This window comes from Entelurus aequoreus, linkage group LG18 (assembly GCF_033978785.1).
Source record: "Entelurus aequoreus isolate RoL-2023_Sb linkage group LG18, RoL_Eaeq_v1.1, whole genome shotgun sequence".
Taxonomy (NCBI): domain Eukaryota; kingdom Metazoa; phylum Chordata; class Actinopteri; order Syngnathiformes; family Syngnathidae; genus Entelurus; species Entelurus aequoreus.
In genome coordinates this window covers 27,999,354-28,016,726 of record NC_084748.1, presented here as the reverse complement: position 1 = coordinate 28,016,726, position 17,373 = coordinate 27,999,354, and the positions used below count along the sequence as shown (strand labels likewise).

The 17,373-nt window shown below is 40.3% G+C and overlaps 2 protein-coding genes across 6 annotated transcripts in view; one reads left to right on the top strand and one right to left on the bottom strand.

Annotated features, from left to right (window-relative positions):
- Positions 1-722, bottom strand: part of LOC133633978 (general transcription factor II-I repeat domain-containing protein 2-like) — a 54,614-nt gene extending 53,892 nt beyond the window's left edge. For all 3 annotated transcript variants that reach the window (XM_062026845.1, XM_062026844.1, XM_062026846.1), the window contains exon 1: positions 513-722. The gene's annotated coding sequence lies outside the window, so the exon portion shown is untranslated. The remainder of the gene's footprint in view (positions 1-512) is intronic.
- Positions 645-17,373, top strand: part of LOC133633977 (dynein heavy chain domain-containing protein 1-like) — a 68,024-nt gene continuing 51,295 nt past the window's right edge. For 2 of the 3 annotated variants that reach the window (XM_062026842.1, XM_062026840.1), the window contains exons 1-11: positions 645-853; positions 1,436-1,883; positions 1,953-2,159; positions 2,220-2,429; positions 7,830-7,991; positions 9,454-9,657; positions 12,060-12,170; positions 12,596-12,752; positions 12,861-13,115; positions 13,186-13,329; positions 13,494-13,602. In XM_062026842.1, the coding sequence (XP_061882826.1) occupies positions 1,549-1,883; positions 1,953-2,159; positions 2,220-2,429; positions 7,830-7,991; positions 9,454-9,657; positions 12,060-12,170; positions 12,596-12,752; positions 12,861-13,115; positions 13,186-13,329; positions 13,494-13,602 (1,894 nt within the window). In that variant the 5' untranslated portion in view covers positions 645-853; positions 1,436-1,548. The remainder of the gene's footprint in view (positions 854-1,435; positions 1,884-1,952; positions 2,160-2,219; positions 2,430-7,829; positions 7,992-9,453; positions 9,658-12,059; positions 12,171-12,595; positions 12,753-12,860; positions 13,116-13,185; positions 13,330-13,493; positions 13,603-17,373) is intronic. The other variant, XM_062026841.1, reaches the window with a different exon arrangement.

Here is a 17,373-nt window from a genome sequence, read left to right as displayed (position 1 = left end):
AATGACATTTTTATTCTGTATTTAACCAATAATAAATAAAATATTTCTTACCATTAATGCGACTTCTTGAACAGGTGCGGTAGAAAACGGATGGATTGATTGAAATGCATGAGAATGTTTTATATTTTGAACATTATTTTTAACACTGTGATTACCAGCGGATTTATTCATTACTTATCGTGTTAAGCAATGTCAGCTAAGATTTATCTGAGAGCCAGATGCAGTCATCAAAAGACCCACATCTGGCTCGAGAGCCATAGGTTCCCTACCCCTAGTGTAGAATATTGGGATTTATGAGAAACCCCAGTAAATGCCCAGTGGTATACATTGTGGTCGTCTACAGCCAAGCCATGCTTTGCTTATGAGGCCTTCTATTGGGAACATGCTTGATTTTGAAACTGGCCTTTAACATATGAACACCTAATATGGTGGAATGACTTACACATATAAATAAAAAAGCAAACGGCAGGTAAGTAACTTTGTAAACAGGAGTCATATATGACCAAACTCACTGATTGTTGTCCTCTTGGTGGCCTTTCTGTTTTGTTTTTTCCCGTTGCTCTACATCCAAAACGAGAAGCTGTCCGAGGTGCAAAAAGTCCAAGAGCAAAGCTCATGGCGTCATAAAGTGACGTTCACGGTCAGGAGAACAGCTCCGGAATTCCGAGTTGCGCGTGTTGCCAACAGCAACCGCAGAGCAGGTAACACGAAAAGCCCTTCAACTTTTCACTTCGAGGGGAGCAGCGAGAACGCTTTCGTGACGTGTATACATTTAAATAAACCACACGAAGGACGACTTTTGCTCATTCGAAGCACGCCGCGTGTATACAAAAAAAAGCTGTTTTTAAAACAGGTAAGTTGTGCTTTATCATGATTTATTTTACTATGGTAGTGACGTCACAGGGCTAAGCGTTAGCTAACCAGCTAACACACTTTTAGCTAGGTAAGCTTTTTTAAAAACAATGTTGTCTTTAAAAGTCATTTTAAATGGTATTGAGTTAGATTCCTTTTTATATTATAGTCACCCAAACAGTATGTGAGCATATAAATCACAGCATTTTATTCAATTATTAAATGAATGTTACATAACCACTTTATTGCTACATTTGTGGAAACTAATTGATTTATTTTAATCGTAAATACGTGAAGTTGGGCCTACATTAACTACATTTAATACCTTTAAGGTTTTATTGGCCCTCATGTTGCTTACATGTATTGGAGACAAGTCTAAACTATACCATTAAAATATATTTTAAAAATATTTTCTACCTACTGACGCTGGTGGTATAGTCCTAATATACTATGCTTTAATGCAACAGATTATATGTTAACATAAGCAATTAAACAAAGTAATGCCAACATTGGTCATATGTACACCTTTATGATGCATATTGGGGACTAAAGTTAATCACTAATGAATGTGCTTTTCCTTTAGAAGATCAGGGCAAATGTGCATAGTACACCATCACGACACATGTTGTGAGTTTTGCTGACACTACTGCAGCATGTTCACTGCCACTTCCCAGCCAAAGTCACAGTCACACCACCATGGATCCTCTGAGGCGCACAGCAGACAGTGGAAAGCCAACCTCTAAGCGAAAGAAAAAAGACCCCTCTTCTGTGGTTGCCAGCAGTCAAGCCACTTTGCCGTTACTGTGGCCTGTGCCGTATTGCCTTCCGGAGTCCTCGTTGCGCAGGAGCCTTTTTGATCCCTCTGCCATTGTTAATGGCGTCCCCTCTGACACAGACAGTCTTACGACTCGAGCAGCATCAGGGAGAGTCCTCACTGAGACAACATTTATTAAAAGGCTTCGATCAAGAGCTTCTGTACAATCATGCACGGACAATTCCGATGCAACTGCTTATGAAGCAGCAGCACAGAGGTATAACACTCAAAACATCTGATTTTGAAAAATGTGCTTTATTCATATGCATTTTAATCATTCTTTCAGTTTTACAAAAAAAAATGAATCCAGAGTCACCATAAGGCACTTATTCAGTCTTCCTGCCATCGTGCATTCTGAAAGTCCTCATCCTCCAGCAAGAGTAGACTCACTGAACGCCATCCCAGAGACTAAATGCAAAGAAAAAACAAAGAAGACCTCAGCATCGTGCACAGACATCCCTGCTTCAACTGCTGATGAGGCAGCGGCACAGAGGTATATCTCACATTGACATACATTCGCATTCCCATCATGATTCCCCTTTTTTTGTTTCAGTTTTATTGAAGAAGACGACTCAAGAGTTGTAAGAAGAGATTTGCTCAATCTTCCCTCTATCGCTCCGAGTATCTCCTGTAGCAGCCCTCGTCTCGCAGGATCCCGGAGAGGAATCACAGAGATAAAATGGATGGAAAAACCTAGAGCCAAGTCTTCCCTGTCATGCGCTGACATCTCTGTCACGACGGCCGAAGAAACGGCAGCACAGAGGTACTCAGAAAAATATCTGCCAAATATTCTTAAGAATGCATACATTTTATTGTTGCTTTATCCTTTTTTAGCATCATTTTCAGGTATTATCCTCATACGCAATATTCAAATATCAAATTGTTGAAGTAGCAGTCAGTGGAGCCCTGGCCTCTGCCATGTCCAAACATGTTTGTGTCATGGGATACAGTTCCACTCCAAATCTGTAGGAGGGAATAATGCACATTTTTCCTCAAGTGGGTTATAATTGGCACATCCACCAAATGATTCTAGTGGATTGTAACACTGAAGAGTGAAAATACAGTGGAACCTTGTGTAGCAGCCATTGGCGTCAATAAGCACCAGCTTTGAGTTTGACGGGTACAATTTTTAGTTCTCACTTGGTCTTTGATACATCTTTGTACCTTGTTGTACCGCAGTGGCGGGCCATGCATTTCCCACTTAGGCCTTCAGTGATGTCCAACTTCAAAGATTACCTCTCAAAATACCATAGTTGATGTCATCACATGACCATTGCTGGAGAAATACTATACAGAAACACATTTACGTCCTACTGGGCATTGGATCACATCAGCATTATACAAAACTTATTTTTTTCTGGCGCATTTAAAAATCAATTAAAACGCATCAGCAATTAAAACATCTTACGTGGTACTGTCAAAATTTAAATTGCAAACAACATTAAAAGGGAAAAAAATAAATATTTGAGCTCACAGTTAGTAGGACCTATTCGACGCCGTTCCCCATTTCATCGCCAGAACAGCTAAACTAACTTCCGGGGTTGGCCGACATGGTCTCACAAGATGTAGTTTCTCTTTAAATATCCTTCTTGAAAATGGCCTTGCAAATATATTTCTGCCACCTAATCAAAGTTTTGTTCTCCTTCTCTGCTATCTTGGTCTGGCTACGGCGCAACACTTCCCGCTTCCTACTAAATTGAAACTTGTGATGGATACTTACTTTGGAGTGACAAGTGAATATCCAATCACAGTCTCGTTAACATCAGGCTACTTGGATAGGCTACTGTCAACAACTTGTGATCTGATTGGCTATCGCAACTGTCTATCAACTGTATGTGTTCTCAAATTCATCCGCTAATGGTCCCGATGAGTATCCAATCACAGAACGCGTAAACGTTAAGTTCAACGTGAGGCAATCTAGAAGGCCTTACTGACAACTCGTGATCTGATTGGCTATCGCAACTGTCTATAACTGTATGTCCCCGATCGTTTACAGTGCACGGACGCCCGCATTGTTGATTCTGAAGGCCTCTGGCAGATTTCCTACAGCATGACAACATAAGCTAGCTGAATTCTGATTGGATACAAACTAGGGCTGGGCGATATGGCCTTTTTTTAATATCGCGATATTTTAAGGCCATATCGCGATACACGATATATATCTCGATATTTTGCCTTAGCCTTGAATGAACACTTGATGCATATAATCACAGCAGTATGATGATTCTATGTGTCTACATTAAAACATTCTTCTTCATACTGCATTAATATATGCTACTTTAAAACTTTCATGCAGAGAAGGAAATCACAACTAAAAAAATCACTATTTTTTTCATACGGTGTTGATCTGGAAATGTTTGCCTCGGCATTTTGATGGTGTGGGCGTGTGGCACCGAACGGAGATGTTGACATGCGGAGTAAGCACTCTTCATTCTCTAGCAGGTGACTTTTCAAATGATGCTACATATTAGCAGTAATGCTACTTTTTATAGCAAGGCTTTTGCCCCACACTTGACAAATTACGGTTGTCTGTTCGACATATTCCCACTTGAAGCCAAACCACCGCCAGACGATGGACCCCCTGCTGTTTTTTGGGGGAATTAATTATTCCTTCATTTGTTACCAGATTCGCACCTTCTCTCTCTCGTATTACCACTCGCACGGCTGCGCTAGCATCACAGCTAACGTTACCCATGCTGCTACCTCTTTTCTGTGCGAGGGCGTTTACGTATGTGACGTATGTCGTGACAGTATGTGACGTGTGTAAGAAGGTGCGCTTGCTTGTCTGTGAGAAGGAGACACAGGAAAGAGTGAGGAGAGCCTGTAGTGTAATGCCAGCAGCTAAAAGCAACTGCGTGAGAACGTATACTCGAATATCACGATATAGTCATTTTCTATATCGCACAGAGACAAGCCCTAATACAAACTAAAACTAAAAACAACAGCACTGGAGTGAGCTTAATATGACATGAAGAGAATATGAATACTTTTAGATATTTAGGGAAAGTAAATAAAAAAATAATTGTATCTTTAATTATGATCATGGTTTCTGGTTATGTTAGGCCAGCAGAGAAGGCCTTGCTGGCCCTGACGGCACACCACTGTTGTACCGTGAAACTAAAACAAAACAAAAGAAAATCACATCGTAACATAAGCAGAAAAACAAATTGACCTCACTAACACACAGGCACATATTTTCACCGTGAAATAAATAAATAACACGCCACTATATGGCGGTCATAGCTCGGTTGCTAGAGTGGCCGTGCCAGCAACTTGAGAGTTCCAGGTTCGATACCCGCTTCCGCCATCCAAGTCACTGCCGTTGTGTCCTTGGGCAAGACACTTTACCCACCTGCTCCCAGTGCCACCCACACTGGTTTAAATGTAACTTAGATATTGGGTTTCACTATGGAAAAGCGCTTTGAGTCACTAGAGAAAAGCGCTATATAAATATAATTCACTTCACTTCACTACTATTCTTAATCAACATACCTCTCTTCGACTATTAAGAGTGCAACTGGTTGTGGGATTTCCTCGCCGAATGAAGATGGGCTTCCTCAGACCAACTGCACGCCGTGACAACACAAAAATAAGCTCACATAAATCTTGGCTTATTGCCGACTATAAAGAGCAGAACACCTACATTTGAACTTTCCTTCATAAACATTTACTCACTTTAGTTATCTGCGATATCTGATATATGATTAAGAGCCTGCCGCGTGTTGATACTGTGACGAAGTGGCGTGTCAAACTGGCGTGTGACGTCACTGTTTATCCATTTCTCTTGACACTACCGGGGTGCATCCACACGGGAACATAAATACAAAATAACATTCGGCTCTATTGGCCACTTCACAACCCAGGAACATGGTTACAACATACGTCGGCTGTGTGGGCCACTTACACCTCAATTTATGAATTGGTTCTTGAACACAGTTGTTAAAAATAAAAGTTTGTATGTTAAAGAACAATTCTCCATAATTAATCAATCAATCAATGTTTATTTATATAGCCCTAAATCACAAGTGTCTCAAAGGGCTGCACAAGCCACAACGACATCCTCGGTACAGAGCCCACATACGGGCAAGGAAAAACTCACCCCAGTGGGACGTCAATGTGAATGACTATGAGAAACCTTGGAGAGGACCGCGTATGTGGGTAACCCCCCCCCCCCCCCCTCTAGGGGAGACCGAAAGCAATGGATGTCGAGTGGGTCTGACATAATATTGTGAAAGTCCAGTCCACAGCGGATCCAACACATCAGCGAAAGTCCAGTCCATAGTGGGGCCAGCAGGAAACCATCCCGAGCGGAGACGGGTCAGCAGCGTAGAGATGTCCCCAACCGATGCACAGGCTAGCGGTCCACCCCGGGTCCCGACTCTGGACAACCAGCACTTCATCCGTGGCCACCGGACCTGTGCAACTGAGGGGGAGCAGAAGAGAAAATAAAATAAAATAAACGGCAGATCAACTGGTCTAAAAAGGGAGTCTATTTAAAGGCTAGAGTAGGGGTCCTCAAGTACAAATCTTGAAGGTCCACAAATGTTATTTTGAAACAGGCTGGGTCCGTTTATTATCGGTCAAGCTTATATAGTAGCAGGAGGTAGGTAGTAGTTTAACATTTTCTTAAAATTAACAAAAATAAAATAAATATCCAATAAAATACATGAAAGATTTTCTTTGAAACAAAAATAAATAAGAACTTAAATAAAACTTTCAGTTTTAACAAAAAAATAAATACTTTTAAACACAACCCTCCTATCCCTGGTAAACAAATGACCTCAACAGATCTCATTCATGTGCAAATATAACTAGACAACTGTGTGCCTGCAGCGAAAGGTTCCATGCATGTGGCATGAGCGCTGTATGACCCAGGTGGTAACAGCCTATCAGCGCGTCGTTGTGATAGAGATGACACCCATACTCTGATTGGCTGATTCCGCAGCCAATCAGAGTGGCGTTCTCTCGCTCTCACTCCGTCTCTCAAACAAAACGTGGAGATATTTGACTAAAAACAACAAAGAACGTTGACTTGCGCTAGCGATGACTCAAAGATAAATACAATCATTATATTTTTTTATAATAATTATAAAAAAAAATGAAAACAATTTTTTTTTTTTTTTTACTATAATTCGTGCTGGGTCCGGACGGACACGTCGCTGGGTCCGGACATGGACCGCGGTCCGTCTGTTGAGGATCACTGGGCTAGAGTATACAAATTAGTTTTAAGATGGGACTTAAATGCTTCTACTGCTCTATAGCCCGCAGACTTTTTTTGGGCTCTGGGAATCACTAATAAGCCGGAGTTTTTTGAACGCAGATTTCTTGTCGGGACATATGGTACAATACAATCTGCAAGATAGGCAGGAGCTTGACCGTGTAGTATTTTATACATAAGTAGTAAAACTTTAAAGTCACATCTTAAGTGCATAAAGAACTATTTCAATATGAATAATGGTTTGCAGCCTGGACAAAAGTTAATATTTTTAGTAAAAGTTTGTACACTTTGAACAGAATATAAAGCGATATACAGTACTGTAAATTAAACAAACATAACAAGGGGGGATGGATCAACTTTCTATTTATTAACAAAGTCAAAACAACAAGTAGCTGAACTGTCCCCATTTGCAGCCAACGCACATTAACCCTGTGGTGGTACACTCACAGTTTGAAATCCCACAATTCCTTAACTTTAACAGCGAGGTGGCTGCAATGATTAGTAACTAAAGACAAAATCCATCTTTTCGTGCAGCAGAAGGGAGGGGGAGGGTGGATAAGCAGTGTCAACAATGCTGTGAATAATTCCTGAATGTAGTTAAACCACACATTGCTTGTCTATTGCTTTCTTTGGACTCATGATAGCAAAACTAGTCAATTGTAGCTAACCGCAGCACAGTGCTCAGCTGACTGAATGAGCTGATTAGCCCACCCACGATGGATGTGCTGCCAAGCACAACATGGCTGCGCTGCGAGACACACAATGGGTGGATGACACATTCGCACACACTGACAAGGTTCTTGCACCAAAGCATATTTTTATTTGGTCTGTGTTTTTGTAATTCATAACATTTGTACAGTGAGAAGTTTGTAAATCGAGGTTCCACTGTAGTATTTTTTTTTGCTTAATCTGACTTACAAACTGACCAAAAAAGTATTGTTTCAGTTTTACAGAGACGGACGATTTAAAAAGCAGGAGTAAAAAGGCGACCCTGGTGGGGAAGGTTCCAGTCACTGGCATGGAGATCATTCAGATGTTTGTCAAGAACAGAGATGTGGGAGAACTGAAGCTTTTCTACTTGAAGGAACTGGAGGGTGACACATACAGGTATACAGTGCATCCGGGAAGTATTCACAGCGCTTCACTCTTTCCACATTTGTTATGTTGCGTAGCCTTATTTCAAAATGGAATACATTCATTTTTGTCCTCAAAATTATACACACAATACCCCATAAGGACAATGTGAAGTTTTTATTTTGCAAATGTATAAAAAAAATTAAAAATCCCATGTACAGGTAAATAAATAAATAAATAAATGATAAATGGGTTATACTTGTATAGCGCTTTTCTACCTTCAAGGTACTCAAAGCGCTTTGACAGTATTTCCACATTTACCCATTCACACACACATTCACACACTGATGGCGGGAGCTGTCATGCAAGGCGCTAACCAGCAGCCATCTGAGGCAAAGGGTGAAGTGTCTTGCCCAAGGACACAACGGACGTGACTAGGAAGGTAGAAGGTGGGGATTGAACCCCAGTAACCAGCAACACTCCGATTGCTGGCACAGCCACTCTACCAACTTCGCCACGCCGTCCCCACAACACAACATTTTTTCATTAATACTTTAATGATGCACATTTGGCAGCAATTACAGCCTCAAATATTTTTAAATACGATGCTTTAGTCAGTTTTGCTCATTCCTCTTTGCAGCACCTCTCAAATTTCGTCAGGTTGGTTTTCATACAGGATGTTTCTGTTAATTGCTGCATTCGTATTTCCCTCTATTGTGACGAGTTTCCTAGTTCCTGCTGCTGAAAAAAAATCCCCACAGCATGATACTGTCACCACCATGCTTGGCTGTAGGGATTGTATTAGCGTGGTGATGGCTGTTGCTTGGTTTCCTCCAAACATGAGGTCTGGCATTCACCCCAAAGAACTCAATTTTTTTCTCATCAGACCAGAGAATTTGGGTTCTCATTGTCTGATCCAATCTTTTAGGTGCATTTTGGCAAACTTTTTACCAAGAAATGTGTTCTGTCTGGCCACTATACCATACAAGCCTGAATGCTGTAGCTCTGACAGAGTGACCATCAGTTTCTTGGTCACCTCCCTGACTAGACTAAGATGAATGCAGCAATGTACAGAAACATCCTGGATGAAAACCAATGCTTCCCATCAAACCTGATGGAGCTTGAGAGGTGCTGCAAAGAGGAATGGGCAAAACTGCTTAGAGATAGGTGTGCCAAGCTTGTGGCATCGTATTCAAAAATACTTGAGGTTGTAATTGCTGCCAAAGGTGCATCAACAAAGTATTGTGCAAAAGCTGTCAATACTTATGCACATATGATTTTTTTTTTTTACATTGTCATTATGGGGTATTGTCTGTAGAATTTTTAGGACAAACATCAATTTACACCATTTTGGAAAATGGCTATAATATAAAAAAATATGCAAAAAGTGAAGCACTGTAAATTTTTTCTGGATGCTCTGTAAACAAACATCAAACAGGTCAAGTGCAAATGTACAGCATTGAATAACTTTTTTTGCTCTATTGTTTTTCTGCAGACCCTATGACCTGCAAGTAGTCCCAGCTAGTGAGGCTGGTCCCGAGCACTACGTCTTCACTTGCAGCACAGTGCTCCATGTCACACAGAAAGGTTACGGTGGACTCGTCAGTTTGGAAGAGTGGTATAGGGAGTCTGTGCTCTGGACAGCTTTGCAGGCATTCCCCTTTTTCAGGGCGTTCAGATTGAGAAATGCATTCAATCGGTAAGTGACACTTGAGCAAACTAATATTGTGGACACTTCTCTTTTATTTTACTGTTTTTTACAATACGAAAGTCCTGGGTTTGATCCTGGGCTCTGGATCTTTCTGTGTGGCATTTGCATGTTCTCCCTGTGACTGTGTGGGTTCCCTCCGGGTATTCCGGCTTCCTCCTACCTCCAAAGACATGCATCTGGGGATAGATTGATTGGCAACACTAAATTGGCCCTAGTGTGTGAACGTGAGTGTGAATGTTGTCTGTCTATCTGTGTTGGCCCTGTGATGAGATGGCGACTTGTCCAGAGTGTACCCTGCCTACTGCCCGAATGCAGCTAAGATAGGCTCCAGCACCCCCCACCACCCCAAAAGGGACAAGCAGTAGAAAATGGATGGATGGAATCCTTGCGCCAAAAACACAGGATTGCAACAAATATAACAAAATATGCCTTATTTGCATTTTAAATTAAACATTTTTGACCACTGACATCAATCAGTTTAATACAATTTACCAGTCCCTTCAGGATTTCACAAGCCTTTTTTGAGATGCCTTAATTTGAGTTATTCTCAAATATTGCAACGGAAAATGCAGAGGTTTTTTTAGGTGTTTGTTGCGATAAAATTGCAGGAGCAAGTGAAAGTTACAATAAATAGTAATGCTTTTCCCTCAGTAATTATAATATGGAAATTTGCTGAAGAAAAAGTAATTAATGAAGAAATACGAAAAAAAAGACAGAGGAAATCATCTTGTCAACATGGCACACAAAAATGTGCAAAATCGGCTTTATTTATCACAACAAAGTACACGTTTTACAACAATACTAAAAATGATAACTCAGCCTTCACCTAAGAAAAAAAAACTTTCAGTGAAAACTTTATTTTTTATGTTGAAGACAAGTAAATAATACAAATAATCTTGAATTAAATTATGTTAGGAATGACACTTTATTGCAAAGCTTTACTTCTAGTATTTTCTCTTGAAAAGATGTGAAGTAGTAAAAACAATTAAAGGGTGTATTCACTTTAGTGAGATACTGTATTTACTGTGCATCCGGAAAGCATTCAAAGCTATTCTCTTTTTCCACATTTTTTTAAGTTTAAAGCCTCATTCTACAGTGGAATACATTCTGTTTTGCCCTCAAAATTCAATAGACAATATCTGATAATGACAATGTGAAAAGTTTACATTTGTGCATAGTTTGTAAAACAAACACCACCAAAGACAGCCTTTTTTCTTCTTATTATCATTATTATTATTATGTCTTATTATCTGCTCTGTTGTCCACAGATGGCTGACATTCTCCTGCATGTTTTGAAAGTCAGTCGTGAATTTTGGTTCGTGTTCTCACACATTGCACATAGTTTACCTGCGCTTTCCATGAGATCATTGGGTAAATGCGTTGGGTATGCTGATGACATGTGTCTTGCAACACAGGGCAAACAATTCATCGACGTGAAAAACACCCCTACATAAGCATTCGGCTGCAAATAAAATGTATTACAAACAATGGAACCTAAAATAAAATCCCTCCAAAACCCAAGTAACGTCATTCCTTCTAAAAAAAACAAACAGGCAGCCTACCAGAAAAAGGTCTCTTGGTTTGGGGAAATCCTTCAACCTCACCAAAAAACAACCTAACTCAGAGTAACCTTAGATAGGGCTATCACCTATAACGAACATATCAAAACCCTAAAAAGAAAGTCAGTACAAGGAACAATAGTTAAAAACTCAAAATGGGGAGCAAACCCACCAACACTCAGGACTACCGCCCTTGCATTCAGTTGTTCTAGAGCAGAGTACTGCGCCCCTGTGTAGTGCCGATCTTCCCATGCGCATAACGTAGATGCAGAGCTTAACGAAGCATGCAGGATAATCACAAGATGCCTGTGCCCAACACCAATCAATAGCCTACATAGACTTGCTGGATTGGCACCCCCAGTCAATCCAAATCAATCCCACAGCCCATAATACAAGAGCTATTATGCCACCAGGCGCGGCACTGAACAGGAGGGAATGGTGCGCACTAAAAAGGGCAAGGTGGGGCCTAAAAACTGGCAGCCGGTGCGACTGTTGTGAACCCCAACAAGACTTTCACCACATCAAGGAATAATGCCTTTTAAACCAGGTCCATGTCACAAACAACGACGTCAAAAAAGCCACACCCCTGGCTAAGACTTGGCTCTCTGTCTAGTCCGATAAGATATGATGATTGGTTAAATGTCGCTGAATGGCTAAATTGTGAAGGGAAATTGCGAGTAACGAGGCTGCACATAATTCGCGGGGATTGGTTAAGTGTGCGTGAACTGGGGACATTGCTAAATCCTGGAAGAACTGATTTATTAGATAATATACAGTACCTAAGATTGTGACCAGTAAGGTTACACAATTATTTTTTGTATATTGTACTAGGTGGTATAAAAATGTGCGTCAGACTGTGTTCAACCGACGTTTTGAGGAAGTGCAGGCAATACTGCTTACAAACATCCCACAGTACAGAAATGGCCTTCTGCTTCTATCCAAGTAAGTCAAGTTTTTGTTTCGGGGGATTAAATATTTTTTCCATATGTGGGATCAAATCTGTTTTAATACTGAATAAAGACTCCAGTTTGTTCAAAAGAGTCAAAAAGGTTGATAAACCTTTGTCATCACAGCTTTTTTCCAGGTATTTATTTTAAAAAGTGTGGCACATTGAGCCTCCCCTCAGAGATTATAATACTCTTAGGGCCTCGCTTACTGCACAAAGAAACTCATTTTCTGGAGCTTAGACATGCTTGAAGTAAGTTTCGCATGTTTTAAAAAATATTTTATTTATTTTTCCCAAGCTGCTGCACTTCCCTTGAATTCTTAAGGAAGCCTCTTAGGGGAGGTCTGCCACACATTTGACAAAAAAAACTGCTATAGAGCATCTGAACTCTCTTGTAATAATGGTAAAATACTTTCAACAGAACCATACAGGAACTCAAAGAGACACACTTGCTACCTCTGGATGAGTCTAAAAAGTACACATTGTTGGAATTTAAGAATGTCCTTCTCACCAGTATGCAACAAGTTTTGCTCAGCCTGAAAAGGTTATCACAGTATCGTGTCGACATCTTTTGTAAGGTACCTTCTTCAAACTTTTGACTTGTGTAGTGTAGAGGGAAAAAGAAGACATGGTGGAGAGAGTCCATACATTTTTGGCACATAATGTATCAAATGTTTTCCCCCTAGGCCAAAGATGTTAGTTTTAAGGCCCAGCAGGAGCTACAGTTGCACTTAGAGTACGCCGACAAGCAACATCATTGCTGCAAACCCATTCACCTGCATAAGGCTCACCTGCAGCAGCTGCAAAGGCAGTTTGCGCTTGCCGAGGGCATCGTGCAGAGGCTGGGGAACTTTGCCACCCTCATCAATCAGATCATCATGCAGAGTCTCGTGACCATCATCAAACATAACTCTGTGTCGTTCCTTCGCAATGTTTTGAAGGTGAAGTGCAAGAGTTTGTTCATAGCGATGTGACAGAATAATGTTGACTGAATGTTTTGGTCTTCGTCAGCGGGAAAAATCTATGGATGGATGTCTCTTCCAAACTGACCTGTGTGTCGATGATGACAGTCAGCTGTCTCTTGAACCACCTTTACGTCTCTTCCGAGAAACAGTCAGTCAGGCTCTTTGGACTGTTGGTGACTCCATCTGCCAGGTGACCGACATGTTTATCTCAAAATAATACACTACTAAATGCTGACATTGTGTTTTTAAGCTACTGTTCAAGGCCCTCAATTTGTAAATCAGACTGATAAAAAAAACATGATTTGACATAAATGAGTTACACATTTAAACACATACTTATGATTTTTCTTGCAGATGTGTGTCACTTGTGGATTTTTCATGGAAGTCAGCAGCAACCTTGGTTGTCAGGATGAAAAACCTGACCCCAGCTCCAGTTCTTCTCCTGTTGTCATTGACATTTCAGGTATCTTTTTTGTCCTAAGCTTCCTTTTTCTATTCCTACAAAACTACGAGTCAAGCATTATTCACATTTATGTTATTCTAAGGCAGATGTTGGCAAAATACGGCCCGCGGGCCGAATATTGTTTTCAATCTGGCCCGCCGAATGTTTCCAAATTATGATTATACACCAAACCTGGGCAATTATTTTGACTCCGGGGTCATAGTGAGAGAAAAAAATGTGTATTTGAGCGACTCTAAATACAACCTGGATGAAAAATAGATGTTTACGTGTATTTATATGTATATATGTATATCTATATATATATTAGGGCTGCAACAACTGATCAATTAAATCGATTAAAATCGATCATAAAAATAGTTGCCGATTAATTTAGTCATCGATTCGTTGGATCTATGCTATGCGCATGCGCAGAGGCTTTTTAAAAAAAACACAAAAAAAACAAAACATTTTTTTTTTTTTTTTTTTTAAATAAACCTTTATTTATAAACTGCAACATGTACAAACAGCTGAGAAACAATAATCAAAATAAGTACGGTGCCAGTATGCTGGGTTTTTTCAATAAAATACTGGAAAGGACAGAAATGTAGTTTGTCTCTTTTATCCGATTATTAATCGATTAATCGAAGTAATAATCGACAGATTAATCGATTATCAAATTAATCGTTGGTTGCAGCCCTAATATATATATATATAGGGTTATAGGGTTAACCCTAAACTGCCAAGATACCTGTGGCATTGGGGGCGTGGTTATGGGCGTGATCATATGACATCATCGAGTAATTTGTTATAATATGATTTTCTTTAAAAAGTGTCAAAAAATGTACACATACCTTTAAAACAAATCTGTTATTATGAATTAATATTAACATACAGTATATATATATATGTTTTTTGTACATTGTACTTTGTTGAGATTTCTTCAAGTGTTTCCAGACTTTTATTTACTTTTAAAAAAAATTAAAAACAACCAGCAACAAATCTTAACACATCTTCTGGTGTTATTATAGAATGTACTCGTGTTTAGAGACAACTTCTGTCCCTCGATGTCCCTGACGAAAGAAGAGAGCTGTAGTGAGCATGACGTCACACTTGATTGGCGCTGTTGTTCTAGTTGGACTTTCTCTTCTCCTCCTAATATTTTCACATTTTGTAGATGGCTGTCCACGGGTATATCTGCAATATATATAAAAATCACGTACACATCGCAGACATGCCGACAACGTTCCAGACAATGGCGTGCGTTTTGTTTACATTTGGTTTTGGCATCGTGATCCATGTCTTTTATCGGTGGTCTAGTTTTCGGTACATCGCTTGTCAATAGTGTGCAAAATAATAGGCTATATACAGTCGTGGTCAAAAGTTTACATACACTTGTAAAGAACATAATGTAATAATGGCTGTCTTGAGTTTCCAATAATTTCTACAGCTCTTATTTTTTGTGATAGAGTGATTGGAGCACATACTTGTTGGTCACAAAAAACATTCATGAAGTTTGGTTCTTTTATGAATTTATTATGGGTCTACTGAAAATGTGACCAAATCTGCTGGGTCAAAAGTATACATACAGCAATGTTAATATTTGGTTACATGTCCCTTGGCAAGTTTCACTGCAATAAGGCGCTTTTGGTAGCCATCCACAAGCTTCTGGCAAGGTTCTGGTTGAATTTTTGACCACTCCTCTTGATAAAATTGGTGCAGTTCAGCTAAATGTGTTGGTTTTCTGACATGGACTTGTTTCTTCAGTATTGTCCACACGTTTAAGTCAGGACTTTGGGATGGCCATTCTAAAACCTTAATTGTAGTCTGATTTTGTCATTCCTTTACAACTTTTAACATGAGTTTGGGGTCATTGTCCTGTTGGAAAACCCAACTGCGCCTAAGACCAACCTCCGGGCTGATGATTTTAGGTTGTCCTGAAGGCACTTTTGGTAGCCATCCACAAGCTTCTGACAAGCTTCTGGTTGAATTTTTTACCATTCCTCTTGACAAAATTGGTGCGCTTCAGCTAAATTTTTTGGTTGTCTGTCTAAGTCAGGACTTTGGGAAGACCATTCTAGAACCTTAATTATAGCCTGATTTAGCCATTCCTTTACCACTTTTGACGTGTGTTTGGGGTCGTTGTCCTGTTGGAACACCCAACTGCGCCCAAGACCCAACCTCCGGGCTGATGATTTTAGGTTGTCCTCAAGAATTTGGAGGTAATCATCCTTTTTCATTGTCGCATTTACTCTCTGTAAAGCACCAGTTCCATTGGCAGCAAAACAAGCCCAGAGCATAATACTACCACTACCATGCTTGACGGTAGGTATGGTGTTCCTGGGATTAAAGGCCTCACCTATTTTCCTCCAAACATATTGCTGGGTATTGTGGCCAAACAGCTAAATTTTTGTTTCATCTGACCAAAGAACTTTCCTCCAAAGGTCTTTGTCCATGTGATGTCAGATGAAACAAAAATTTAGCTAATTGGCCAACATACTCAGCAATATGTTTGGAGGAGAAAAGGTGAGGCCTTTAATCCCAGGAACACCATACCCACCGTCAAGCATGGTGGTGGTAGTATTATGCTCTTGGCCTGTTTTGCTGCCAATGGAACTGGTGCTTTAAATGGGACAGTTTGCTGATAATCACATGGACAAAGATAAGACCTTCTGGAGGAAAGTTCTTTGGTCAGATGAAACAAAAATTGAGCTGTTTGGCCACAATACCCACCAATATCTTTGGAGGAGAAAAGGTGAGGCCTTTAATCCCAGGAACACCATTCCTACCGTCAAGCATGGTGACGGTAGTATTATGCTCTTGGCCTGTTTTGCTGCCAATGGAACTGGTGCTTTACAGAGAGTAAATGGGACAATGAAAAAGGAGGATTACCTCCAAATTCTTCAGGACAACCTAAAATCATCAGCCCAGAGGTTGGGCTGATGATCGGGTGCAGTTGGGTGTTCCAACAGGACAATGACCCCAAACACACATCAAAAGTGGTAAAAGAATGGCTAAATCAGGCTACAAATAAGGTTATAGCAGTGGCGGGCCGTGCGTTTCCCACCTAGGCCTTCTGTGATGTCCGACTTCAATGATTACCTCTCAAAATACCATAATTGATGTCACCACATGACCATTGCTGGAGAAATACTATACAGGAACACATTTACACCCTACTGGGCATTGTGCATAACTGGTTATTTTCTGGCGCATTTAAAAATCAATAAACCCGGATCAGCAATTAAAACATATCTTATGTGGTACTGTCAAAATTAAAAATACAAAAAACATTTTAAACGTGAAAATATCTGAACTCACATTTCATCGACAGCTGAGCTAGCTTCCGGGGTTGGCCGAGATGATCTCACAAGATGTAATTTGTCTTTAAATATCCTTCTTGAAAATGGCCTTGCAAATATATGTGTTGTCTTGTCTAATCATAAAAGATGCAGACGAGGCGTGTTGGCTGTGTTCTTAAAGTTTACTCCACAGGTGCTCATCCTGGCCGGCATGTCTACATTCAACAACCTGAACGGGGCTACTGCGCATGCTCTTTACTACTGTGGCATGCTGGGTAATGGAGTTCTTATGTTACCTTGCTCATAACATCACTATTTATCTGCCTTAGGCCATCTACAAGGCTTTACTGACAACAACACCTGATCTGATTGGCTATTGCAACTGTCTGTTACTGTATGTCCCCGTTCACTGACAGTGCACGGACGCCTGCATTGCTGAATCTGAAGGCCTGTGGCAGATTTGGTACAGCATGGCAACATAAGCTAGCTGAAT